The 26,904-nt window shown below is 34.8% G+C and overlaps 7 protein-coding genes and 1 pseudogene across 7 annotated transcripts; 6 read left to right on the forward strand and 2 right to left on the reverse strand.

The window, feature by feature from the left end:
* The first annotated feature begins 55 nt into the window (after window positions 1-55).
* On the forward strand, window positions 56-4,621 carry LOC18011513. Its single transcript, XM_006395448.2, has 6 exons — window positions 56-269; window positions 1,121-2,592; window positions 2,923-3,171; window positions 3,546-3,626; window positions 3,872-4,288; window positions 4,378-4,621. Exons 2-6 carry the CDS (start codon window positions 1,447-1,449, stop codon window positions 4,432-4,434), a joined length of 1,950 nt encoding a protein of 649 aa, XP_006395510.1. The 5' UTR covers window positions 56-269; window positions 1,121-1,446; the 3' UTR covers window positions 4,435-4,621.
* Window positions 4,622-5,210: 589 nt separating this feature from the next.
* LOC18011514 (S-protein homolog 21) lies at window positions 5,211-5,639 on the forward strand. Its single transcript, XM_006395449.1, has one exon. It carries the CDS (start codon window positions 5,211-5,213, stop codon window positions 5,637-5,639), a length of 429 nt encoding a protein of 142 aa, XP_006395511.1.
* A 1,461-nt stretch (window positions 5,640-7,100) lies between these two features.
* Window positions 7,101-7,494, forward strand: LOC18012199 (annotated as a pseudogene).
* Window positions 7,495-9,348: 1,854 nt separating this feature from the next.
* On the forward strand, window positions 9,349-9,760 carry LOC18012200 (S-protein homolog 16). Its single transcript, XM_024151804.1, is given in 2 exon segments — window positions 9,349-9,447; window positions 9,449-9,760. Coding segments are annotated over 2 exon segments (411 nt in total).
* A 2,225-nt stretch (window positions 9,761-11,985) lies between these two features.
* LOC18012427 (S-protein homolog 16) lies at window positions 11,986-12,399 on the forward strand. The gene has a single exon (XM_006395452.2). The coding sequence runs from the start codon at window positions 11,986-11,988 to the stop codon at window positions 12,397-12,399; it is 414 nt and encodes a 137-aa protein (XP_006395514.1).
* A 228-nt stretch (window positions 12,400-12,627) lies between these two features.
* LOC18012428 (acyltransferase-like protein At3g26840, chloroplastic) lies at window positions 12,628-16,264 on the reverse strand. Its single transcript, XM_006395453.2, has 14 exons — window positions 15,850-16,264; window positions 15,691-15,742; window positions 15,366-15,421; window positions 15,103-15,261; window positions 14,934-15,026; window positions 14,595-14,701; window positions 14,369-14,490; window positions 14,170-14,278; window positions 13,941-14,071; window positions 13,488-13,863; window positions 13,270-13,383; window positions 13,108-13,193; window positions 12,913-13,022; window positions 12,628-12,818 (listed from the first exon to the last, which is right to left on the reverse strand). The coding sequence occupies exons 1-14, from the start codon at window positions 16,262-16,264 to the stop codon at window positions 12,628-12,630; spliced, it is 2,121 nt and encodes a 706-aa protein (XP_006395515.1).
* Window positions 16,265-16,517: 253 nt separating this feature from the next.
* On the reverse strand, window positions 16,518-20,252 carry LOC18012659 (acyltransferase-like protein At3g26840, chloroplastic). Its single transcript, XM_006395454.2, has 14 exons — window positions 19,747-20,252; window positions 19,585-19,636; window positions 19,367-19,422; window positions 19,106-19,264; window positions 18,921-19,025; window positions 18,718-18,824; window positions 18,522-18,643; window positions 18,308-18,416; window positions 18,101-18,231; window positions 17,624-17,987; window positions 17,413-17,526; window positions 17,118-17,203; window positions 16,903-17,012; window positions 16,518-16,806 (listed from the first exon to the last, which is right to left on the reverse strand). The coding sequence occupies exons 1-14, from the start codon at window positions 20,144-20,146 to the stop codon at window positions 16,616-16,618; spliced, it is 2,106 nt and encodes a 701-aa protein (XP_006395516.1). The 5' UTR covers window positions 20,147-20,252; the 3' UTR covers window positions 16,518-16,615.
* Window positions 20,253-24,869: 4,617 nt separating this feature from the next.
* Window positions 24,870-26,787, forward strand: LOC18012660 (translocon-associated protein subunit beta). The gene is made up of 6 exons (XM_006395455.2): window positions 24,870-25,151; window positions 25,658-25,756; window positions 25,854-25,962; window positions 26,075-26,143; window positions 26,275-26,280; window positions 26,517-26,787. Exons 1-6 carry the CDS (start codon window positions 24,967-24,969, stop codon window positions 26,619-26,621), a joined length of 573 nt encoding a protein of 190 aa, XP_006395517.1. The 5' UTR covers window positions 24,870-24,966; the 3' UTR covers window positions 26,622-26,787.
* Window positions 26,788-26,904: the final 117 nt, after the last annotated feature.

Raw genomic sequence — 26,904 nt, forward strand, 5'->3', positions numbered from 1 at the left:
TGGTAATGGTGATGAGTTATTGGGATTTGTTTATAAACAGACGAAAGATAAGGAACCAAGAGGTACCTCTGCTTCTTTCTCTCACCACCCTGCTTCCCGAATTCTTCTTTCTTACCTCTTTTCCTCTTCTTCTTCTTCTACTTCGTTCCATTTTGGTTTGATTCTAATCCTGATTAATCGATCCAGAGGGTTTATGTGAATGATTCCTATTTTGGACTTCGTCTGAAATGTTCTCTTGAACAGGCTTTTCTTAATCCATTGCTTCATCGGTGCGTCTTTTCACTGGGTTAATAATATCTCGGACTTTTTTTTTTTGCGGGATTTCTGTTTCTATGTTCTTCGTATTTTGATTAACCCGATTTATGTGGTTGCATCGGTTTTATGAGTTTACGATGTTGTGTCGATGATGGTGATTGTTGATGAGCTGCTTTTGATTTCTGGGGATTTGAGGATTTGTCTTCTTTGAGAAGCTTTTTTGTTTAAAGTATTTATTGATCAGATTGATTTGATCACACGTTTTTGTTTATCCCTGGAATTCCTGGTTCATCGTGTTGCGTTCGTTCATGATCTGCTCCAAACTTTTAAGAACGGAAGGTGTTTGTGGTCACGATATGTTTGATCACTTTTTTTTTTTCTGTGAAGAGATTGTGGCTGTATTTCGATCATTTGTATTTTTCCCAATACTTAGACACGTGTGTTCTAGTGATGTTTGCTTGAAACTATATATATATTTTTAATCAATCAAATTGCCTGAAACTTATTAACTGAGAAACTGTTAAGATTTTGGTTTATGAATGCACTGCTTCTGAATCATGATTTTTTTTTTTTTTGAATTTTTTTTTTGACTGAATTGCTGGTATTGTTTGATCTCTTCTTCTTGCTTCAGACTTCAAACACCTGATAAAAATAATGTAGGCGTATGTTTCCGGATCATGATTTGTTTGATCATTTCTTCTCCTTTTTACTGGAATCTGTTGTTTCTAGCATTCCTAATAGCCTGAGACTTCTGCACTTGTGTTCTGTTGATGCTTAAGCTTAAGAATCTCTCTGAAAACTTTGGCTATGTCCTTATTGTGTTTAATATGTAATTGATTCGCTTTCTCCATCTTATTCATTTCAGGAAAGGGTAACTGCAATGAACTCTGTATCCGTCACCCTCAGGTTCCATGCAGCTCCAGAATGCTCTGACATAAACCACTGTCGAATAAATGTTAAGTGCTTGGTTTCTTTTATGCGGGTTAGTAGGCAAGCAATGCACGAGTTGTGGATGCCTGTTACTGATACATAGTTTTAGATTTAATCTGTTCTGCTAGAGATAGAGGTAGTCAGTATTGTTATTGCAAGGATTCGGTAGTTTCCGGATAAGTAGGGATTTGGAAACTCACATCTCAGAATCGCCAAGAGGGTAATAACTTGTTATTTGATAAAGTCCTTTGAGCATTGGTTATGGGTCTGCCACAGACCGCGTCAAGTGAACAATCCCATGACGCTTCGTCTGCTCCAAGTTGCAGCCTTTCGCAAAGCCTGCCTGTGTATGCCACTTCCCATGATTCAGATGGCCTTAACAGAGGAAGCGAGGGAGGCATTTGCTCTTCCATTGGCGAATTTGATAAGAAAACATCATTGGAGCCTCTGGAGTTCACAGATGATTCGGGTAAATTCGATGGCACTCGTGTTGTTACCTCATCAAGTGCTCATGGATCGACTAGCTATGCTGCGGATAAGGTTAGTTCAAGTCTAACTGCACCGAGAAGGATAGTTGGTTTTGCATCCAGCGAAACTAGCTCACAGGACAACAAACAAACGATTGGCGGTATTGATCACTCTCTGTCATCCACTGGTGGAGTTACAGGTGTAGATATTGGTGGAGCGTTAGTCAGGAAACGAGTGCTCTCCCCTCTAAATACTCTCTTCCCTGTAAAATTCAGAGGTGACCTGCTTGATATCAGCTGTAGTAACCACCAACAAATAACTTATTCTGGTCTTTCTAGTGGATTCTGCAATTCTGTCGCACAAGATCACAAAAAGCTTAATCTCGCTGGTAGGTTGCATCTCTCTCCTACGGCCACAACAACATCTACTTGCTGGGAATGGAATAATGCCTCATACAATGGCAGACTGTCGTCCATGGTCTTCACTGATGGTCCATTGCTTGACTCTGTAGACCTTCGCAGACCCACAAAAGGTGAGGTTTGCTTATATTCACCAGTATATGAAACGTCTGGTATACCCAATAAGCCCTTACCGTGTGATAAGGATATATCGGCCTCGCCGCCGCTTTCTCTCTCACCTCTTGGTCCGAAGTTTTCTGAGAGAATAAAAGCTTTAAGAAGTGGCCAAAAAGGGAAGATAGTTGAAGAGTTGAGGAATATCAGTGAAGAAGCAGAACTAAGGATTGACCGTAGATTGTTTGATGATGCATATGCTATTAGGAGATCATTTTCAATGGAGAGAAGCGTTGAATCAGCTCCTGCATCTCCATGTAAGAGGTTCAGTAGAAGCTTGAGTGGACGCCCCATTCAGAGGTCACTGGTTGGTTCTTTCGAGGAGTCACTATTGACAGGAAGATTGTCATGTGGGCCAACAAATCAGGTTTTTATCTTCAACTCTGATCCTTTAATGACTTACTTAATAGGTCTTGAGAGAGCTACATTCTTCAACTGATGTAGGTCCCCATTTATGAAAGAAAAATGTGCAGCTTTATAAATGGGGACTGGTAAAGTGGACATAGCAGACGAATGTGTCTATTTAAATGTATAAATGCAACAACCAAAGGAAAAAGTCGTAGTTATCACCATCCTTCTTAGTACTTACGCAAAAGCTATAAACTCAAAACTAAGCTTCTTGAGTTAAAAATGACTTTTTTTTTGTTTTGTGTTAATTTAGACTCTTGACTTCTCTCTGCCTTTTTTGGTACAGTAGATTGACGGTTTTCTTGCCGTTCTTAGTATTGCTGGGGGAAACATATCGCCAAAATCACAAAAGCTTCCATTCTCAGTAACCAGTGTTGGTGATGATTGCCACTTGCTATACTATGCCTCCGTAGATCTCGCTGGAGGATCTAAATCGAGCAAATTCTGGGGCCAGAAAATGAAAACAAGTCAAATAAGCTCTGATGCTCAGAGTTCCAAGAGCCAACTGCGGATCCCCATGAAGGGTCGGATACAACTGGTATCTTCTTTCTCTTTGATTTTGGCTCTATTATTTCGCATATATTATATATTGCTGTTGGATCATAATGGTATGGCCAAAAACTCATCTGAGGGATGGTTGCAGTAGATATTATTTATTCGTATTTTTAGCAGTTACTGATCAATGTTCTGAATGCCAGAAGATAAGTTAGCCTTATAGTTCTAGCAAATTCGTCACCTCTGAAACAATTGTAATTGTCATCCCCAACATATATCAGTGCTAAATGTGTCTAATAGGAGATTAGAAAGATCAGAATATATAGTAGGCTAAGTTAAACTGTTGCTTAGTGTTGCTAATAGAGAGTTTCAAAAAGCTCTGAATGTTCTCTCATTATATGAACTGCTCTTTTGTAGGTTCTCAGTAACCCTGAGAAAACACCTCTTCACACCTTCCTCTGTAACTATGACTTAACCGATATGCCTGCCGGTACAAAGGTAATGTAGAAAATATCACATCTTTTTTCTTATGAAAACTCCTTTTTCAGCCTCGGAAAATAAATAATAGTCAGAGAGACCGGGAAACTCGCTGTGGATGAAGTTTCTTGTTTCTTATTATCTGTGCATTTTTATTTTTTGCCATAACTTAAGTGATGTGTCTGCCACTTCCAAGCAAAATGTAATGAAGTCGTTCTTACATTAATTTTGGTTTGTTGAACTGGTATATTTTTGGTATTATGCAGACGTTCTTGCGCCAAAAGGTTACCTTGGGATCATCTAATGCAACTAATGAAGTCACGCAAGAGAACACTGGAAAAGCCAAAAGCTTGGAAAAAGACAAGTGTAAACATGGGGACAAAAAAGAATGTGATTTATTAGATCGAGTGGAAGGAGATGATACATTTAATAAGTTACATGAAAGTGGAAAAAGCTGTGTAAAGTCGTCCAAAGAATGCAACGGAGGTTCTGGTGCTCTACGGTACGCTCTTCATATGAGGTTTCTCTGCCCATCACCCAAGAAAGCTTCAAAGAAACCTGACGAAACCGAAACTGCGGGTCAAAAGAAGAAGTTGGATTCAGATGGGAAGAGGAGATTCTATCTGTACAACGACTTGAGAGTCGTGTTTCCTCAACGCCACACAGATTCTGATGAAGGAAAGGTACGTTACGAGATTTGCGTTTTTGAGTGTGGACCAGCGTTTTGTAAACACCGTGTTAAAGTGATTAATATTTGTCTTTTATGTTGCAGTTGAATGTGGAGTACCATTACCCAGAAAACCCAAGATACTTCGATATCACAGATTAAGACTTTCGATGGTTTGGTTCCACAAGGTTGTATATGTGCTTTTCTTGTTTAACAAGAAACTAATGGACTTTTTTTTGTACATACAAAATCAGTCACAGACTCACAATGCCTCTCACCCACTTATGTACAGATTTCCATTTCCGGATTTTCTAATCAAACAAAAAACTAAAAAGCTACAACATTTTTTCCAACACGTCGGGGTCGGATCAATGTAAAATGTTCATGGGTTCCTTAAACAGTAACATATGTAGAAGTTTTAAAATTGTTGATAAAACTGTTAAATCCAATGACAATCTCTAATTATAATCATAATTTTACAATGATTGCCACCTTTTTTCTGAAGGTTTTTAAAAAAATTTAAATGTAGAACCGAAGTTATAAAAACATAAACATAAAATTTAAATGCATTTTCTTTGGCTTTTATTTTTTAATAAAAAAATCATTTCAGAATGCAAATCAGAAATGGCAGTAAATCATTTGTTTTGTTTCTGTTTCTTTCAATAAATCATTTTGTGCGGACGTATTCCCTCGTCGGAACAAACCTATATGTATTCTCCTCTTTTAAACAGAAAACTTCAAACAAAAACAAAAATATAAGTGAAACAATCAGAACCGATTGATCAAAATGTTTATTTTTGTTCCCTAATAGATAAAGCTGATGTCAGCATCCCAAAATACAGGTTTGCTAATTATGAACATACCTCAAATTAACACAAGAAAATATAACTAACCTGCAAAGAAACTAATCCAAAAAGAAAAGAAAAAAAAACATGAAAATGAAAAATCTCTCAAAATTTCTATTTGTTTTTGGCCTTCTTTGCATGATTAGCAGCGATGTACAAGGGGACAGATCCTTTATCACGGTGAAGAACGAACTCAATCCCAAAGACAAGGCCGGACCACGACTGATCATGGCGTATTGTAAATCGAAAAACAACATGATTGGTCCAAGATACCTGAAATTCGAAGAAATTATGATATTCGGATTCAAGACTAACGTTTGGGGCACGACGGAGTTCTGGTGCGTAGTTAAAGAAGGGCCTCATTATAACAAACGTTATGGGAGCTTTACTGCGTATAAAGCCAAAGGATTGTTCGTAAAAGATGATGGGACCAAGTGGAATTGGTCAGCTAAAGACGATGGCTTCTATTTTCATAAAGGGAATATGCCTTCTCTTAAGTTGGCTAACTGGACCATGAATTAAAAAAAAAAATGAATGTATCAAATTTCTAACATCACTTATGTTAATCAAAAACAAAATTTTAGCATCATTTGTTTGCAGTCGAGACAAAATAACATCGGTAGCTAGCTATGAATGGTGATCAATGGATGATCTTCATTCCTAAGAAAATACACCATTCATAAATTGTACAAATATGTAAAATATATTCCTATTATTTTATTTCTCTTCATTATTTTCCTTCTCATTTTTATTGTTTATGTAATGGTAAAAAGTAGTGGAATCACGTTTTCAAAACGTGACAAGGTAAAACAAATACGTTCAATCAAACCCTATATACAGCTGTTAAAATAACAAATCATATTTCATCTATAAGAAAGAATTAGTTTTCTTTTTCCATATTACAATAATCTTCTTACTTTAACAGTAAAACAACTATTAAATATCGTTTTTTATACAAAAACCTTCTTAATTAAAGGGGTCTTAAAATCTTTGTATTTATTTTTACATGCCACATAAAATTCATTTACTTAAAAAAAAAAAAAACCAACGACCGGTATTTGCTATGCACCTCAATTATCAATAGAAAACGAGAGACAAAAAAATGTATACCTAGAAATACCAATACAAATAATACGGAAAACACAAAAACAAGTTAACATGACAAGAATCTAATAATCTAAAAAAAATGAAAAATCTATCAAGTTTCCTAATTGTTTTTGGCCTTCTGCATCATTGGTAAGGTATACAGCGGTGATCAAGAACCAACTCGCTCCCGATCCCAAAAAAGGATACCATATATACCCTCTGTGTGTTATGTAAGTCCGGAAACCAAAGACAAACCTCGCCAGTTTGTGAAGAGAGGAGATGAATATAGGTTTGATATGCCAATTAACTTTTTGGGGTACGACGCTCTGGTGGTCTTACCTTTAGTCACGGCAAAAATTGGGAGTTTGTTAAACGTTTTGAAGTCTTTAAACATAAAACGGGTACTCTTCCTGATAGAGCCACTTGGAACTGGATTGTCTAGTCCATTTTAGTTGTCTAGAAAACCAAGCTGATCAGGCAATATCGTTCTCTCACCATTTACGAGGCCACTAAACAATTGAAACTACTTTAAAAACAAAATTATAGCCTTCCATGATTGTTGTCAATAAACATGCAAGACGATAATTTAGCCAATTCACAGTTGTTTCATCCATTACTTTTCTCATCTAATTTAGCCCTTCAATGCATTTGCTAAGAATAAATACTTGAACTGGACCTCGTGCCCAAAACTCCAAATACCTAATGTATATTTGTCCACCATAAATCGTAGTTTTGGTCCTTCAACTATTAATAGAAAACCTATATATAAGAATATATAGGGAAATTGATATAGCAATACAGATGAATATATATCTAAACGACTAAATTAAGATCTAAACATCTACATATCCTAAAAACAAAACAAAACTAAACAAAATGAAAACTTTCTCAATCTTTCTATTTGGTCTTAGCATCTGCATGATTAGCCATGTATACGGTGCCGGATTCAAGATCTCCAACGAACTTCAATTCAAGAAAAAACTTTGGTTCAGCTGTTACTCTGGAAACAACAGAATAAAACCACAAATACTAGAGCCCGGAGGAAGTTGGGAACCAAAGTTTGATACTAATTAACATTTGGGGGACAACGCGATTCATGTGTACGTTAAAACAAAGGCCTAATTATAGACATCATCAGAGCTTTACAGCATTTAAACAGGAAGGTCCTGCAGATACTGGAAGCGGGTGGGATTGGAGAGCCAGAGAAAATGGCATCTATTTGAAAGTATGGGGCGGTAAAGATTCAAAAAGCGAGGTCAATATGCATAAAAAGTATGACTGGATATATTAGTACTCTTTTTATTTTGAAATAAGTGATGTTTTGTAGATTTTTTGTCTCAAATAAATAATATTTTCATGAATCAATGCAAAATTAACTAATTTTTTAGTTGGTTTTGGTAATCTATATTCTACAGATTGTTTTTTCATTAGTATGTGAGAACATCGCTTATTTATGAACAGAATAAGTTTTCTTAAAAAATCACTTATTTCAAATCAGAGGAAGTATTTAAACCGATAATAAATAAAATTTTAGTATATAAAAAAATTAAATGTTTTATTAATCTGTGTACAAAATGCTAAAACATCATTTAATTTAGAACAGAAGAAGTGGTTGATAAGCTGTATATTCTCTCCATTATGATATAGTGATGTTTTAAGGAATTTTTTTCACAAATAAGTGATATTCTCATTTATCAAAGCAAAATTAATTAATTTTTTATATTAAATATGACCTTTTATATTCTGTATTTTTTTTATTAGTTGCATTATATTGGAAATGATAAAAATCGAAGTTTTAGCATAAAAAATATAAACGTTTTCTTTATTTTTATGCATAATGCTAAAACATCACTTAATTAAGAACATAGAGAGTATCTAAAACATTTTTTTGTTTAAATTAATAAAAATATATCAACAAAACTCTTTAAATATGAAGAATTTTACATGAAAAAGTCTAATGTTGATTAACAATTAAATTAAAAGATTATTTAAGTAAAAAGTGCAAAAAAAAGCAAGCGAAAATGGTTATTGCATAAATAGGAAAATGTATAAAAGTAGAAAAATATATTAGAAGAATCAAACTCCGTGCAATATGAAAAGAATAGGAAACGCTCACCACTATGTTAAATATCAAACTATACGTGATACAATAGAATAAGGTCTCAATTGCTTTTAACAAAAGTATGCCTTAGGCGAGTAGTATTTCTAATTTTTCAAGGTTGCATTGTTCGACCTCATATTTGACTCGCAAGTAAAGCTCTTGAGCTTCTCTGATCGAGAATAATCCAATTAAGTCTCATATATTTTTTCTTCGTTATATTAAGTAATAAGGATTGTTGTCATTTTCGCATATTTTGTTTCTAAACAAGGAGACCTATAAGATGTAAATAAAACGCTCCTTGTTAATTCTTTCAAATGCTTGTAAAAGTCATTTGTTATTCATATACGAAATATTTTACGTTATATATTGGCCTTGTGTTCAAGCTATACAAGTTTTCTAATTATTATTGGTATTATTTATACATACAGAAGCTGAGATAAACTTTTTAAAACCTTTTGCTATTTAAGAGTATAAAAACTCAAGTCAAATGTAAAATTGAATCTCTGTATTTTGGACTGGTTTTCTTACCTTTTTGTTGTTGTTAATGTGGGCTTGTCAACCATATCTTTGATGATTTTAATCCATTTTTATAAAAAAAGAAACAATTTGATGAGTTATATAGTCAGCTGAATACCAATGAACGCATTCGATCATCAATTCATCACACTCGGTTCAAATCTCAACGTAAGTTATATGTCAACAAATGTGGTAATTAAACTTTTGACACGAGAAGGTTTTAACGAGTTCAGAAACCTGTGTCGTTAGCTCACATATCGCGGTGAACAGTATCTTATATATAATCCACTACCACCCATAAGTTACAATATGACTTTTCTCATCTAATTTAGCCCTTCAAGACATGCATGCATCCATTGCTAAAAATAAATACTTGAACTGGTCCTCTTGTCCAAAAGTCCAAACACCTATATTTATCCACCATAAATCATAGTCTTGGTCCTTCGTACTATTATTAGAAACCTATGCTCGAATACTGCAATATAGATAACGACAAAAGATCTAAACATCAACACATCCTCTAGAAAGATGAAAACTCTCTCAATCTTTCTATTTGTTCTTAGCATTTGCATGATTTGCCATGTCAATGGTGCAGGATTCAAGATCTCGAACGAACTTAAAATTCAAGAAAAAACTTTGCTTTACCTGTTACTCCGGAGACAACAGAATAGGTCCAAAAATACTAGAACCCGGACAAAGTTCGAACACAAATTTCAAGACTAACATTTGGGGGACAACGCGGTTCATGTGTACGTTGCACCAAGGGCCTAATTATAGACATCATCAGAGCTTTACAGCATTTAAACAGGAAGGTCCTGTAGATACTGGAAGTGAGTGGGATTGGAGAGCCAGAGAAAATGGCATCTATTTGAAAGTATGGGACGGTAAAAGTGCAAAAAGCAAGGTCGATATGCATAAAAAGTACGATTGGATAAATTAGTAATTTTTTTTTTATCATTAGTAATCCTTCTATATTGAAATAAGTGATATTTTATAGATTTTTTTCTTAAATAAGTGATGTTCTTACAAATCAATACAAAATTAATTAATTTTTTTTAATTAGTTTTGACTATTTATATTCTACAGATTATTTTTTCATTATTTTTTCATTGAATGTGAGAACGTCACTTATTTGTGAACAAAAAATTCTCATAAAATATTACTTATTTCAAAACGGATAGAATATTTAAATTGATATATATTTAAGAAAATTGTAATATAAAAAGAATAAAAATTAAATATTTCACTAATTTGTGTTCAAAATGCTATAAAAGATCATTTAATTTATAACAGGTAAAGTGGTTGATAAGCTGTATACTCCCTCCATTCTGAAATAAGTGATGCTTTAAAGGATTTTTTTTTCACAAATAAGTAATGTAAAATCAATTAACTTTTTATTATATTTGACATTTTATATTCTGCAAATTATTTTTTCATTAGTTGTATTATATTGAAAATGAAAAAGATTGAAGTTTTAGTATAGGAAAAATATAAATAAAATGTTTTCTTACTTTGTGTGCACAGTGCTAAAACATCACTTAATTAAGAACATAGAGAGTATCTTAAACGCTCACCAATACGTGATACAATTGAATAAGGTCTCAAATGCTTTTAACAAAAGTATGCCGTAGGTTTTACCCCAAAAAAAAGAAGTATGCCGTAGGCGAGTGTTTCTAATTTTTCAAGGTTGCTTTGTTCGACCTCAGACTTGACTCGCAAGTAAAGCTCCTGATCGAGAATAATCCAATTAAGTCTCATATATTTTTTCTTCGTTATATTAAGTAATAAGGATTGTTGTCATTTTCGTATATTTTGTTTCTAAACAAGGAGACCTATAAGATGTAAATAAAACGCTGCTTGTCAATTCTATCATATTGATTTCAAATGCTTGTAAAAGTCATTTGTTATTCATATTTGAAATATTTTACGTTATATTTAGGCCTTGTGTTGAAGCTAGACAAGTTTCCTAATTATTATTTGGTATTATATATACTTACAGAAGCTGAGATAAACTTTTAAAAACCTTTTGCTATTTAAGAGTATAAAAACTCAAGTCAAATGTGAAATTGAATCTCTGTATTTTGGACTGGTTTCTTACTTCCTTTTTTTTTTTTAAATGTTGGCTTGTGAGCTATATCTTTGATGATTTTAATCCATTTCTATATTAAAAAAAAAAAAGAAACAATTTGATGAGTTATATAGTCAGCTGAATACCAATGAACGCATTTGATCATCAGTTCATCACACTCGATTCAAATCTCCACGTAAGATATATGTCATCAAATGTGGTAATTAAACTTTTGACAGGAGAAGGTTTTAAACGAGTTCAGAAACCTGTGTGGTTAGCTCACATCTCGCTCTGAACAGTATCTCATATATAATCCACTACCACCCATAAGTTAAAATGTGACTATATGAGATTACATCAAACCACACAAATATATATATATATAAGCATAAACCTCTGCTAAACAGTCACTAAATCACAAACCTTTCATTTCTGGCTAATTTCAAATCCCTAAAATCCTTTTATGTGAACTTTGGTTCTTGTATATTTGATTACGCATATATATATATATATATATATATATATATTGCATACTTATCGGTGCATTTGCGGTGAAATGTATCTTACCAAACTTCTGAGTTATCATTAGATTGTAGAGTGCCATCAGAAACGAACACCAACTCCAAAGAATCTACAACAACTCCATTTCAGTTGTCTAGAAAACCAAGCTCATGCAACATCCATCGTTCTCACTATATACAAGGCCATTAAACAATTGAAAATACTTTGAAAAACAAAATTAAAGTCTTGCATATTTGTTGTTAATATAATGCAAGATGATAATTTAGCCTCTCACAGTTGTTCAATCCACGACCATGACTTTTCTCATCTAATTTAGCCCTTCAAGACCTGCATGCATCTATTGCTAAAAATAAATACTTGAAACTGGTCCTCTTGCCCAAAAGTCCAAACACCTATATTTGTCCACCATAAATCATAGTCTTGGTCCTTCGTACTATTAATAGAAAACCTATAATAATAGAGAAATCAACAAGTAACTGTAAATGCACGAATACTGCAATATAGATGTGTCTATATATCTAAACGACAAAAAATCTAAACATCTACATATCCTCTAGAAAAGAAAAAAAAAAAAAATGAAAACTCTCTCAATCTTTCTATTTGTTCTTAGCATCTGCATGATTAGCCATGTATACGGTGCCGGATTCAAGATCTCAAATGAACTTAAATTCAAGAAAAAACTTTGGTTTACTTGTTACTCCGGAGACAACAGAATAGCTCCACGAATACTAGAACCCGGAGAAAGTTGGGACACAACTTTTAATACTAACATTTGGGGGACAACACGGTTCATGTGTACGTTGAAACAAGGGCCTAATTATAGACATCATCAGAGCTTTACAGCATTTAAACAGTTTAGTGCTTCGGATAGTGGAGGCACGTGGGATTGGAGAGCCAGAGAAAATGGCATCTATTTAAAAGTGTGGGATGGTGGCAAACATGCGCGAGGCGAGATCAATATGCATAGAAAGTATGGTTGGATAAATTAGTTGATAAGTTTTCAATTTTCTTCATAATCACGTAAGGATCATTATTATATATAATATGTTTGTGTGTTTAAGAATTTTGTCTTTTCTTTTCTTTCTTCTTCTTCAAAGTGTGTCATTCATTATTACTTATATTTCAAGTTCCATTTTACAACATGATTTTTGATTAACTGTCTACGTACAACATATATAGCCACAGTATAACGTAAAATCATCAAGGAGAGAATGATTTCAGAGATCAAACGTAGGAATTTCAGAAGAACAACCATGTGAGGACTGATACAACATCCTTGGCACCAAGTTTCTGTAGGGATCACTCTCTCTTTTCCTTTTCAAATATGCAATGCATTGTTCGACCTCAGACTTGACTCGCAAGTAAAGCTCTTGAGCCTTCTCTTTATCTTTTAGCTCTTGTTCCTTGCCTGCCACGAAAACAAAAACAAAGCCATTGCAAATATTCAAATAAGTGATTTGAAAGTAGAGAGAAACATATAGATTGAACATATATATGTATACCTGCTGTTTCTATTGGTTTTCCAAAGTAATAGTAGAACCGCCCTGGGATCTTAGGTACAAGCCCTGGGATATAATATTCTTGGTTTCCCAATTCGCTCTCGTCACCTTCCCTAACAATTATGACAGCTCCAAATCAATGTTCATTTTGATTTTGTTTGAAGAGTATGTATTAACGATATATGCAATGAAATATACCTTAAGTTTCCAAACTCTTTTAAAGCCTCTTCCATTAAATCTTTTAGGATAGGGATGTTCCTTTGATCATTATAATCCAGGACAATCTGAGAGTCATCCAATGCCCTCAACCAATAGTTAATTGAAAGCTTAAGACCACAGAATTGAGTAGAGAAACCTTACGTGGAAGATGTCGTCTTCTCCAACAACACCAAAAGGAACGATTTTGGCTCCAAATTTAGATGCAACTCTCACAAACTCAGGTTTCTCTGGCCAAAACAGCTTGTATTCTTCACCCTGCATGCAAACTCTCTCTCTCTGTACATGTAAGCCTCTAAAAGTATACTAATTAATATCCAAGAAATGCAGAAACTATGTAATAAAAAAAAAGACATCATCACCTTTCTATGCAGAGCTTCACGGACACCTCCAGGATACAAAAGCACATGAGACTTTAAACGCAGTAATTTGTAGAAATTGATATTGGAGACAGGAGCTCCACCAGAGATCTTATATTTGTCAAATATCTGGGGGTCGAGTGAGTCGAGTACCGAGTCTTGTTTGTTCATAAAAATCATCGGATGTGTCAAGCCACGCAAGTGAATATTCCTCTCTTTCAAGAGTTGAGTCACCATTGGAGCTAACTCAAACCCTAATATCATGTGATAGCCAACGTACAGAACAGGTCCCTCTGAAGGTAATCCTTCAAGGCTCCTTACAATTTTACCATTTTCTAGTGTTGACAACATTACAGGGGAAGTAGCATTTATTAGTAATCTGCAACCACATAAATTACCATTCAGTATTTGCTCTATAACCTTTTACTTTATACACTGATTTGTCAACTAGTGTACCTGTGTTCCTCTAACTGTTGTTTTAACTCAAATGGTGTAGGCAAAATGTAATCCGAAATGTAATCATGAAACTTCCCACGGCGATAAAAGCATTTACACTTGATGATAGTTACCAGATCTACACCATCCTCCTAACATGAGATTTAAAAGAGATTGTATAGTTAGTATCAAATAGTTGACCCTAAGTGTATCATCTTTCTTCTGAATTGGATGAAGAGAGATCACTTACCAAAAGAAGAAAGTTTCCACTGTCATTAAACTTACGAACAATACAGTTTGGCAATGTGCGCGAGAATCTGTCAATGTCCTCCTCATTTAGCAGCCATTGATCGTGTCCACTGAAATGTTCATAGCCGACTCACCATTACACCGAAACAGACAAATTTATAGTTTCTAAAGAACCAATGAAACAGAGAAATTACTAAAACCTGACAAGTATGAGTGTTTCAGCTCTGACCGCGTATAAGTGAGAATTTACAGATGCAATAGCAGACTTAAGCAGTTCCAGCTTCCAAAGCAGTGTGTCTTTAGTGAATATCCTACTCAAAATCTGCAAATGTAACTAAAATGAACATTAAAACTGAAACTGAAAATGTGTATACGATAAACTGAAAAAAACGCTTAGATCATGAGTCTCTAAGAAGGAACTCGTACCGGAAGATTAGCTGAAACTGTAAATAGATCTCTTAGCATCCCTACATCCATTCGCTGGACAGAAAATTCATCTGACAAAGCTTCTAACATCGCAGTCAATGCATCGCCTACGTAACAAAGGAAACACATGTTTGTCATGTTTTATAATGAGTTTAAATCAACAATATACAGCCTTCATAAGTAAAATGAAGAAGACGCTAGAACTTGGAGACATTTTGAATATTCAACTTGAGACTCAATTAGTGAGGTTATGACTCGCTTGAAGATATCTAAGAATATTTAAACGAACATCAACTACATGAAGTCAAGATACAAAATGAGGAGTGAGCAAAAGGGTACCAAATATTTCTTCCAATAGTGTGGGAACTTCATCTGGTAAAACATTCAGCATTCCTGATAGAGGTTTTGACATCAAGTCGTTGACATGCGTGGCTGCAACAAAAACAATGTCTTTGATGAGCTAAGAATTCGCCGACAAGATAAGAATCTCACAGACCGAGCTTTGTACCTGGATTAGCCAAGATGAGAGCAAGATCGATGCTGGGATTCCTGGCCGCGACATCTAAGGCAAGACATGCTCCAATAGATTCTCCAACTAAATATATAGGTCTATTCGGGAAGCGATAGTTCTCCGACTTAACTGTCCTCTCAATAAGCTTCACCAAGTCTAAAACACACAAACAAAATGGCTTTAATCCGCGCGTATTAAGCTATCTTCTCTGTCAGAAAAAAAACTTTTTTTTTTAAAGACAGAGTAGCAAAAGAAGACACCTTTAGCAGGAGTGCGATCCCTGACTGGAATGTGAAGGCACCATATATTAAAAATCCTACTCAATGACAACGACATCAGAAAATGAAGATCCTTTACATGTCAATACTTCAAAGAACTGCTTAAAATCAAATTTCTCAGACAAACTAGAGAAGTGAAAGTTGAGGTTTTTCCGGGAAACAGAGAAACCACATTCTTAGGCAGAGGATATGGATATAGAAACAGAGGCAATGAAAATTGCAAGAAGAAGGAAACAAATAAAAGGATAAATGCAAACTTGTAAAGAAATATTGAAGAAGCAATAGAAAAGATTTGAAATTTACGCACTCCCCGAGTTTCTTGTGTTGGCGAATGAGCCCAAGTCCAGTGCCATCGATTCCTGCAAGTTTTTGTAAGTCTCTCTGTTTCGTTAACTTGGAAAAAGCTTAAACCTTTTAGACTTCCATGGAAATGAAATTAACAAGAGTTTAGAGGAGGAGGAGGAACCAGGTATAAAAAGAAGAAGAGGAGAGCCTTGAGCCTGAGCGCTACACTCCAACGGAGAAAACCAACGAGGTGGTCCAAAACCATCTTCTTCATCTCCGACGAAGTCTCTCGCTTCCTCCAAAAAGTCCGACAAGCTTTTCCGCGAATCGGGACGCGCCGTCTCCACTCTCGAATACGGACTCTCCACCACCACCAACTTCGCTCCGTCTTCTTCCTTGTTCTTCCGTCTTCTTCGAACACCTCCAGGTGTCGGAGATTTGATCGCCGTGATACGATACTTGGAGGCGGAGCTCCGTCGTCGTAGTAAGATTGACTTGGAAGAGCAGAAATGATCATCGTTGCCACCAATTCTTTCTCTTGAGGAAGACGAGACTGGAGAGAAACCGGAAATGTAGGCAAGTACTGTAACCGCCATAACTTCTTTCAAGAAATGGCTGAGCTTATTCCGCCATTGGAGAGAAAACTTAATGGAGGCATGAACATTGTGTGCCGCTCAAATTATGCCGAAATGGAGACAAAAAGGAATTTTTAGGGGAAGTGTTGTTTTTTTTTTGGTGAATAGGGGAAGTGTTGTTGGATATATGTTTTTCTAAGTTTTGTTAGTAACTTTCATTAATTTCAAAGTTTATTAAAATTTAGCAAATTTCACGGAGTTTCGGTAGAGACTATTTTCAAAAATTACTAAAAATTCTGATTAAATGTCTACTACCTACAACATAGCCACAGTAATGTGTAAAATTAATAATCAAAAAGAGAATAGCTAATTTCAGAGATCAAACGTAGGAATTTCAGAAGAGGGACCATGTGAGGCCTGATACAACATCCTTGGCAACAAGTTTCTGTATGGATCACTCTCTCTTTTCGTTTTCAAATAGGCAATGCATTGTTCGACCTCAGACTTGACTTGCAAGTAAAGCTCTTGAGCCTTCTCTTTGTCTCTTAGCTCTTGCTCCTTACCTGCCACGAAAACAAAAACAAAGCCAATTAATGCAAGTAAGTATTCAGAACAATGATCTGAAGTAACAGAGAGACATTGAGATCAAACATATATACCTGCTGTTTCTATTGGTTTCCCAAAGTAGTAGTAGAACCGCCCCGGAATCTTAGGTACAAGTCCTGGGATATAGCAATCTTGGTTTCCCAATTCACTCTTGTCGCTTTCCCTAACAATTTTGTCGTTCAAAAGCAATGTTCACATTATGAGTATTACTTGAAGAGTATATATGAGAAAACATATGTATATGGATATAGAGTGTGTAATGAAACACCTTATGTTGCCAGCTAGCTTTGTTGCCTTTTCCACTAAATCCTTCAGGATAGGGATGTTCCTTTGATCATTTGAATCCAGGACAATCTGAGACTCATCCAATGTCAGTAGAGCATAAATTATAGAGTTTATCAGCAGTCAATACAGAGAGACATGCATGCTTATTGTACATGCTAAACGAACAAGGCAATCTGTAGGATGTAGAAATCTGAATAGAACCGTTGGTGGGTCATATAATAAGAAGGTAAGTGAAAACATAGTAACTAAGATCATAAAATTGAGTAGAGAAAGCTTACATCACAGATGTCATCTTCTCCAACAACACCAAAAGGAACGATTTTGGCTCCAAATTTAGATGCAACTCTCACAAACTCTGGTTGCTCTGGCCAGAACAGCTTGTATTCTTCACCCTGCAAACTCTCTCTGTACATGTTTATGCCTCTCAAAATGGAATTACAAGAATGCAGAAACCCTAAAAAGGGCTATATACACACACAGTAAAATCACCTTTCTATGCAAAGCTTCACGGACACCACCAGGATACAAAAGCGCATGAGACTTAGATTGCAGTAGTTTGTAGATACTGAATTTGGAGACAGGAACTGCACCCATTATCTTATATTTGTCAAACATCTGTGCGTCTACTAAATCTTGTTTGTTCATAAACATCATCGGATGTGCCAAACCACGCAAGTGGATGTTTCTCTCTAACAAGATTTGAGTAACCATTGGACCTAACTCAAATCCTAATAGCATGTGATAGCCAACGTACAGAACAGGTCCCTCTGAAGGTAATCCTTCAAGGCTCCTTACAAGTTTACCGTTTTCTAGAGTTGACAACATTACAGGGGAAGTAGCATCTATTAGCATTCTGCAACCACAGAAATTATCATTCAGTTACTTTGTAGACAAATTTGTTTAATTTGCTAAGGATACAGAGAACCTAAGATATATATCTCTGAGAATTTAGTGAGGCTTTTTGACCTTTGTTCGTCTAAATATTGTTTTAACTCAAATGGGGTAGGCAAAATGTAATCTGAAAGGTGATCATGAGATCTCCCACGGCGATAAAAGCAAGTACACTTGATGATAGTAACCAGATCTACTCCATCTTCCTAACAAATGGGACGTAAAAGAGATACTTAAAATGTAGTTAGTATCAAAAGTATTGGATGAAGAGAGATCACTTACCAAAAAGAGAAATTGTCCATTGTCTTGAAGCTTACGCACAATACATTTTGGCAATGTACGTGCAAATCTGTCAATGTCTTCCTCGTTTAGCAGCCATTGATCGCGTCCACTGATAATGGTCATAACCAGATATTCACATTACACTTAAGCTCCAAGTAAAGTTGATTCAGAATTTCTGAGGGACCAATACATGAAACAGAGAAATTTATTGGACCTGAGAAGTATCATTGTTTCAGCTCTGACCGCGTTAATGGGAGAATTTGCAGATGAGATAGCAGACTTGAGTAGTTCCAACTTCCAAAGCAGTGTGTCCTTAGGGAAGATCCTACTCAAAGTCTGCATATATTGTCTTTTAGATGTTCATGAACAGAAATTGCAAATGCATAGACTATAAAGTGAAAACCACTTACAGGAAGATTAGCTGAAACTGCAAAGATATCTCTAAGCATCCCTCCACCCATTCTCTGGACAGAAAACTCATTGGACAAAGCGTCTAACATTGCAGTCAAAGGATCGCCTGCGCAATAAATCCCCAAAAACAAACGAAAATCATATTTGTCATGTTTTTAAAACGTTCTTGGGAACATTTTAGAGATCCAACTTGAGATTGTACCTTGCTTAAAACCAAATATTTCTTCCAGTAGAGTGGGAATTCCATCTGGTAAAACATTCAGCATTCCTGATAGAGGTTGCGACATCAAGTCGTTGACATGCGTGGCTGCAACAAAACAATGTCTATTATGAACAAACATATACATTTACTGTTAAAATAAGCATCTCACAGACCGAGCTTTGTACCTGGATTAGCTAAGATGAGAGCAAGATCGATGTTGGGATTCCTGGCTGCGACGTCTAAGGCAAGACATGCTCCAATAGATTCTCCAACTAAATATATAGGTCTATTCGGGAAGCGATAGTTCTCCGACTTAACTGTCCTCTCAATAAGCTTCACCAAGTCTAAAACACACAAACAAAAAGGCCTTAATTAATCCTCATTAAGCTTTCTTCATGGTTAGAAAAAACGTTTTTTGTAGACAGAAAAGGAGCAAAAGAAGACACCTTTAGCAGGAGTGCGATCCCTTACTGGAATGTGAAGGCACCATACATCAAAAATCCTACTCAAAGACAACATAATCAGGAACAGAGAAACCCCATTCTTAGGCAGAGGATATAGAAACAGAGGCATGATATGTTGCAAGAAGAAAACAACAAAAGGAAAAAGTCAAACTTGTAAAGAAATATTGAAGTAGCAATCAAAAGATTAGAAATTTACGCACTCGCCGAGTTTCTTGTGATGGCGAATGAGTCCAAGTCCAGTACCATCGATTCCTGCAAGTTTTGTTAGAGGCTCTCTGTTTTGTTAACTTGGAAAAAGCTTCATCCTTTCAAGAGTTCCATGGAAATGAAATTAAGAAGAGTTTTAGGGGAGGAGGAAGAACCAGGTATAAAAAGGAGAAGAGGAGAGCCTTGAGCCTGAGCGCTACACTCCAACGGAGAAAACCAACGAGGCGGGTCTAAGCCTTCTTCATCATCTCCGACGAAGTCTCTCGCTTCCTCCAAAAAATCCGACAAGCTCTTCCGCGAATCGGGACGCGCCGCCTCCACTCTCGAATACGGACTCTCCACCACCACCAACTTCGCTCCGTCTTCGTTATTGTTCTTCCGTCTTCTTCGAACACCTCCAGAAGTCGGAGATGTTTCGGATTTGATCGCCGTGAGTCGACACTTGGAGTCGGAGCTCCTTTTCGAACAGTAGAAATCAGCGTTGACAAGTCTTTGTATTGAGGAAGACGAGACGGTGGAGAGACCGAAGATGGAGCCAGGGATTGTAGCCGCCATTGGAGAGAAGCTCGAGAGGTCCCTGAGTTTTTTTATTTCTCAGGGGAGAGATTCGTTTTCCGTTTTCGATTTGTTTATCGTCAGAGAAAATCAGAGTACGACAAGCTCACCTAAACAAAGAGCCAAGAAAGTGCGCGGAAAAGAAAACTTTATTATTTCCTTTTTAAAATTAAAATAATTAATAAAAAAATATCGGAATTGCTACGTGCGAAACATGCTGTATTTTATAACTTATGAAGTAGTTATTCTGTAATTGGTTGAATTATGTAGTTTATTATAAAGAAATAAATCTAGTGATAGTAACTACCGTAGAATACAAATCTTAAATTAAAAATGAATAATTTTTTGGTAATCCTCGAATACAAGATAAATCATTAAAACTAAAAGAAGCAAACTTTTTTGAAAGTTGGTTGACTAGCTCACTTTTACCATCTGACAAAGTCGTTATTTAATGTTTTTATCAGAGTTATTATATGCTGGTCAGACTTATTAAGTCTGTAAGCAGATTAATTAGTTAGTCAAAAACAAAATTGGAAAATATTGTTTCCATCTTTCGATATGTGTGTAAAAGTCCCTTCTTTATTTGTTAAAGGACAAGTCCATTTTTTCAACCTCCTGTATCTAAGAGAGTTTGGAACTAAAGTGTGTGTACTTTTAAAGACAAAGCAACAACAGTGACTTCTTGGATTTTGTTATAATTTACGTACGGAAGTTAAGACGTGGAAGGTTCGTCTTCTAAAATTTCTACTAACAAAACAAAATTTACAAAACGAACATTTATTGAACTTCAATTGGACGGGTGAGAGCCAAGCCTCCGGATTAGTGTTCACATGTGTAGTTTTTTGTAAGGTGTTTAATTTGATTATAAAAGCTGTATTTGCTTTGGGAAAAAGAAACAGTATATTTTAAGAATTCTCTTTTCTTCTGATTAGTAATTCTCTTATTTTGATGAGTTTCCTTCTTTGTTTTGTTTTTGTCAGAACTATCATGTTTCAGACAATCAAGAATAGTAGAGCACATCTCTACAACGAGATATTCTTAGCAACACTAATGCAAACTAAACCAAATACTCTTGGAGTTCTTTTATCCTTGTTATATAGAACCAACTCACCAAGTAACCTAACTTATATATAGACCCAATTTATAGTTTGACGTGATAGGCTTCGGCCCAGCTCAAAATTAGCCGATATTACTTGCCTTTTGGGTACCAAAGTAAGCCCATTACTAATCCATTTCTATTTTTTTGTTGGTTTATTGAAATGGCCCTTTTTTGTACCAATATTCCCTTGGAAAAGTTGTTGATGAACATTGTTCTGCGGATTATGCTTGTTACAAATATTAGTGAAAATTTACTTAAACGACATGATGATATATGATGCTGACATTCGAAGCAAATCAAATCTCAACAATCGGTAATGAAAAAGATATGATGATAGAAAAGACTAAGAGAATATAGTACTTTTAAAAAATGAATTGTATTCTGATTCTTTAATTTAAAGGTATTCTGATTCTTCCATTTAATGGTCAAACCTTTTTATATCAAAAATAAAGGTGAAAGATATCATGAAAATTTTCCTATTTTGGATTTTTAAGGAAAATAATTTAAAATTTAAAATTTCTAAATTTGAGAAAATGTCAAGAACAACTTGCCCCTATAAGGCAGAAGCATCAATTCAATGGAACATACTTTTACACATTGCGTAAGATACGAGGGATCCACCACATGAATTCATACAATATTTCTTCTTCTTTTTTTACTATTAGATACAATTAAAAAGATAACTACAATGCTTCTTCTTACTCTACTTTTAAAATATATACAAGGTTTATTCATCAAGTGATACCAAGTGATTGGAAATATGACATTAATAAACCTCTAATATATGGAAAATCTCCAGTGTTACGATAACTTTTAAACTTTTGAGATTTATTGTTAAGTATATGGTATGGCACCACAAATTTATTCAGTCCAGAATATAAACATATCTGGTTAGTTAATGGTAAATTGGTCCGATATAACAATTCCTCGAAGCCCTAAAACCACCTCCATCGGTAGGATAGTACATGGATTTTTATGTTTTCAAGTTAATAAAAAAAACAATTAAAAAGTAACATACTGGTTCTAAAAATTTTTGTATAAGAGAGCCTCACGTAAGAGAGTATATATAAACGTAGTGTATTTTTACTGGTCAAATTTTTCTAAGATGTTTTCTCTTCTTCTCTCTCTTCTCTCTTTTTTTTTAAAATGATTTTTTTATTTTTGGAGACTTTCTTTCCTCTCTCCCATCTCAAAAATTTATTATTAAAATTTCTTTTAATAACTTATGAGAAAGCTCTGCGATGGAGATGGTCTAATAAATCTCAGATGCCGTCTTTGAGCTCCAAAACCCAACTGACTCCACCAATCGATCCATTTTCCGATCGAGTCTCTATATATATCATTTACATTTTGAACCATTTGCTATACATGAATGGTTAATACTCCATATTCAAACAAATGGTTAATCATTCATTATATTATACTTATTTAACGGTTCTATAATTATGTATATTCTATATATCTAACGGTTCTATAATTGATCAGACATCATCATTCAAACTTAAGTAATGCTATACTGAAATCCATATTCAAAAGGACTAAAACACAAATCTTTTAAGTTGCTATATTGAGACAACCACTTCTAAATTCGCAATCGACTTGAACAAAATTTAGAGTCATACATAATGTTTTATTAAAAAACTAACTCTATTTGATTCGACATCGTCAAGTTTCTACAATGTGGAAACTCTTACATCCACCAACCGACAAATATTATATTGATGACCCCAAAAAATGGTCCATTAAAAGGAACATATTCCGGTGATGGAGAATACAAAGTTGACCATATTTAGGATTTAGCCCATGCAAAAAGAAGAGATCATTCTCGAAATCAATACGCATATATTCCTTCTCAAGGGTTATAAAAGGAGAGCACATGCATGTGAAGAATGAACACAAACATATAGAAAGTAGTTAAGTGTACAATGAGGAAGAGAGGTCTAACATGGCGAAAAGAGTATGTTTAGTAGCCAAGGATGACTTGCCTGCTCTTTTTCACCTCCATGATTCAATTTTAACTTTATGGGTTTTGGATTATTATGCATTTAAAAAGCATAGTAATTCAAAAATCATGTTGAATCTTTGCGGGTTAGGTTTCAGGCAGTCTCCTTGGCTATGTTGACATGCTTTTTCCATCCATGTTATACTTATTTCTCTTTCTATCTTTTCTAATCCATATAATCTCTGGTAAAATGTTATCGAAGATAACAGTTGATTCGCATTTTGGTTTCTAAAGCATTTGTTACAAATGCATGTGGTGAGTGTATATATACATTATAGAAGGAAATGTCAAAGATGATTAGGAGAATCATATTTGGTAGCCAAGGATGACTTGCCTACTTCTTTGAGAAGTAAAATGGTCGGTCTTATGTTTGAATAGTGAATATGGTTTACATCAATTAGTGACCATTTTGCTTATAGAAAGACATTAGGCAGTCTCCTTGGCTATCTTTATATGTTCTTCTCTCTCATCTCAGACATTTACCTTCATCCAAATAAGAGACATGAAAGATCATGCAAAGATAATGTTGCTGACTTGGAGCACACTGAAATATATAATATTATATTTATGTTTTACATTTTGCGTATATTAACAATATAAGACACACACATATAAGTATATACACTTAATTATTATAACAAGATGTAGTCGGATTAGTGGTTTGTTACATGGTATTTTCAGATAAAGAAATAGTATGTCTGTTTGACTGTTTTATAGATTCGTGTGATACCATTACATAAATATATACATATGTTTTTGTCTCCGCAAATGTCTTTTGTTAGTAATTTGATCTTACATATTTCAAGGTGGAGATATATTTTTCCGAAAGAATTGTTTATATATTTTTAGATCCAACTGGAACAAATATATGAAATGTGACTGTGATGAACGTGATCTGCATGAAATGACCACATCGTCGCACGTTGATACATGAACAGACATTAAACTTATAATTATCAAATCGTTTTCAGTGTAAATATAGTTACTACCAAATTGTTTTGACGATGTAAACATTAATTACATATTATTATTTTTTTTGAACAAAATTACATATTAGTAAAGTGTTAGCAATATAAAAAATGCTCAACATGCATGATGCAATAATTTGTAGTTGCAGGCTTGCAGCACTATTCGCCTCGAACATTTACAGAAATTAAAATTTTTCTCTTTAGTGTCGAGCTATAACCTTAAAAGGCAGTCGTTTTGGATTTTGGCTTATATATGGAAACTGATCAAATCTTGATTTGGCAAGAATTTTATCTTCTTTTTTTTAGTTTTTTTTTTTTTTAAAATCGCAGTGATCACAACAAAGACATCCACAAAAGACATCTATTGATTTGGAAACATATCTGATTTGATGCAAAATTATAATCTTGTGCACATATGCAAAATTTACATTTTGTATTTACAATTTTTTTTTTCACTCTATCATTTCGATTTTCAAAGAAAGTTGATCGGTGATTTTATCCAAATAAATAAGGTTTTTTTTATGGCCTAGAAAAAAATGATTATTATGAAATGTATTAAAACTAAAAATTTAATTAAAATGCTCGAATTATTGGCAAAAATAAAGTACTCCATTATTTTACTTTAAAATATTGAAGTCGTAAATAGTAAATAAGAAGACGAATATTCATATGATTTGTGATTTTGTCCCATATAGAAGAAGAAGAAGAAGCTCCCGTGTCTAGCGAGTGAGACCATCGGAAAATCGGAGAAATGGAAATCGGAAAGAGGAAGCTCTCTTCGGCGTTGGCTCTGATATTCCTGGCATTGATCTCGGCTTCAATTGCGACCTCGGAGGTCCCTTTCATGGTGGTCCACAAGAAGGCGTCGCTCTCTAGCATCAAATCTGGAGCCCAACGCGTCTCCGTCACCGTCGACATCTACAATCAAGGATCCTCGTAAGCTCTTCAATCCATAACTCTGTCTCTTAGATCTCGTTGCTGCGTTTGCTCTTTGGCTCACCAGACCTGTTTGCAATGCTCTCGCCGCCGATCGAGATTTTATCGATCTGCACAATCTCCATGTTCCCGAATGTTTGATTCTGAATTTTCTCTCGGAATATGAACACCTTATGTAGCATTTTTCTCGGGAATCTTCATGCTTGCATTGTTATTTGATCGACACCTAGAACAATCATCAATGTTGTCCCCAGTTTGGTATTTGAATCGAATTTGACATATTGAATAATATCTGTCATATCATGATTTCTTAAAAGAGATTCAACAACTAAGTCAATGTGCAAGACTTATGATCTTGTTTACAGAAAACAAATCGTGCTGTGTATGGACTTTATCTTTCTTGCTCTATGCTAATGTACTTATTTTTTGTGTGTGAAAATTTCACAGCGCAGATCACAAGTTTGTATTTTGAAAAAGACACGTTTCTGATTGTAAGTTCTTTTCAGGTCAGCATATGATGTAAATGTGGCAGATGATGGCTGGGATTCAAATCTCTTTGAGATTGTTAGTGGTAACACTTCAAAGTCATGGGAAAAGCTTGATGTGTAAGAGTTTCTCATTATTATTCAACAAAATCTTAAACCAGTCGTTTACTCTTTTATAAGAAAAATAAAGAAGGATTGTCTTTGGTTTTGTGTGTAGAGGTCAAGTTCTGTCACATTCATTTGAGTTGCAGACTAAGACAAAGGGTCTCTTCTACGGTTCACCAGCTGTTGTTACTTTCCGTGTCCCATCTAAGGGTGTTCTTCAGGTTTTTTTTTATGTTTTCTTTCTCGTTTTTTGTAGTTATGGTTCTTCAAAATTAGTCAAAGGGGTCATGTAGTTATTGATTTGTCTTGTAAATTTTTTGCCTTGAAACGTAGGCATATTCAACTCCAATATTGCCTCTAGATGTGCTTGCAGAGAGCATCCCGGAGAAGAAGCTTGAATGGGTAATGCATTTTTTCGTTACAAAATAACTTGAGTCATCGAGAGTCTTGGCTCGTCCCCTGTAATTAACTAACTTGAATGTTCTCTGTTTTTTTTTTTTATGGAATCCATCTTGAACGCGGTTAAAATGCAGGCAAAGGTATGTCAGAATCTGTAACGCTTATCTCAATCATTTCATTTTAACGTAGTTTCTAAACAGTCTAAAATTTGGTGAAAGTTACATCAAAACTTTTATGGAAGATACACTGATATATATGCGACTGGTTAATTTTGACATTCTTCAAACGTTATATGAGTCATGACTCTTTATGAACAGTTTAGCATCCTACAGTCATAGATCATATCTGATGTTTGATTGTAATTTTTGATCTGCAGAGATTGGTGGGTAGGTTTGGACCTCAAGTGTCAGTGATTTCGATTGTTGTGACGTTTGTGTATTTGATCGCAACTCCATCAAAGGGAAGTAAGAAGAAGCGTTGAGTTTAGGCTTGATCTGGCCATTTTAGTCTTCTTTTTGGAACCTTTCTCATTTGTAGTTGACTTTTTTTTTCTCTTGTGTATCTTTCGAATCAGACCAATAGCAGCACTACCCTTTACCCAAAAAAAAAGTCAGATCAATAACAAGACCACTTTAATCATTTTTAGATTATCTTGAGTTTCCTTTTGAAAATGAGTAGGGCAACATTTTTTTATGTTTCTTATATTTCCTCCGTTTCACAAAAAGTGTCGTTTTAAGGTTTTATTTTTGTTTTACAAAGAGTGT

The sequence above is a fragment of the Eutrema salsugineum genome, unplaced genomic scaffold (assembly GCF_000478725.1).
Source record: "Eutrema salsugineum unplaced genomic scaffold, Eutsalg1_0 scaffold_6, whole genome shotgun sequence".
Classification (NCBI taxonomy): Eukaryota; Viridiplantae; Streptophyta; class Magnoliopsida; order Brassicales; family Brassicaceae; genus Eutrema; species Eutrema salsugineum.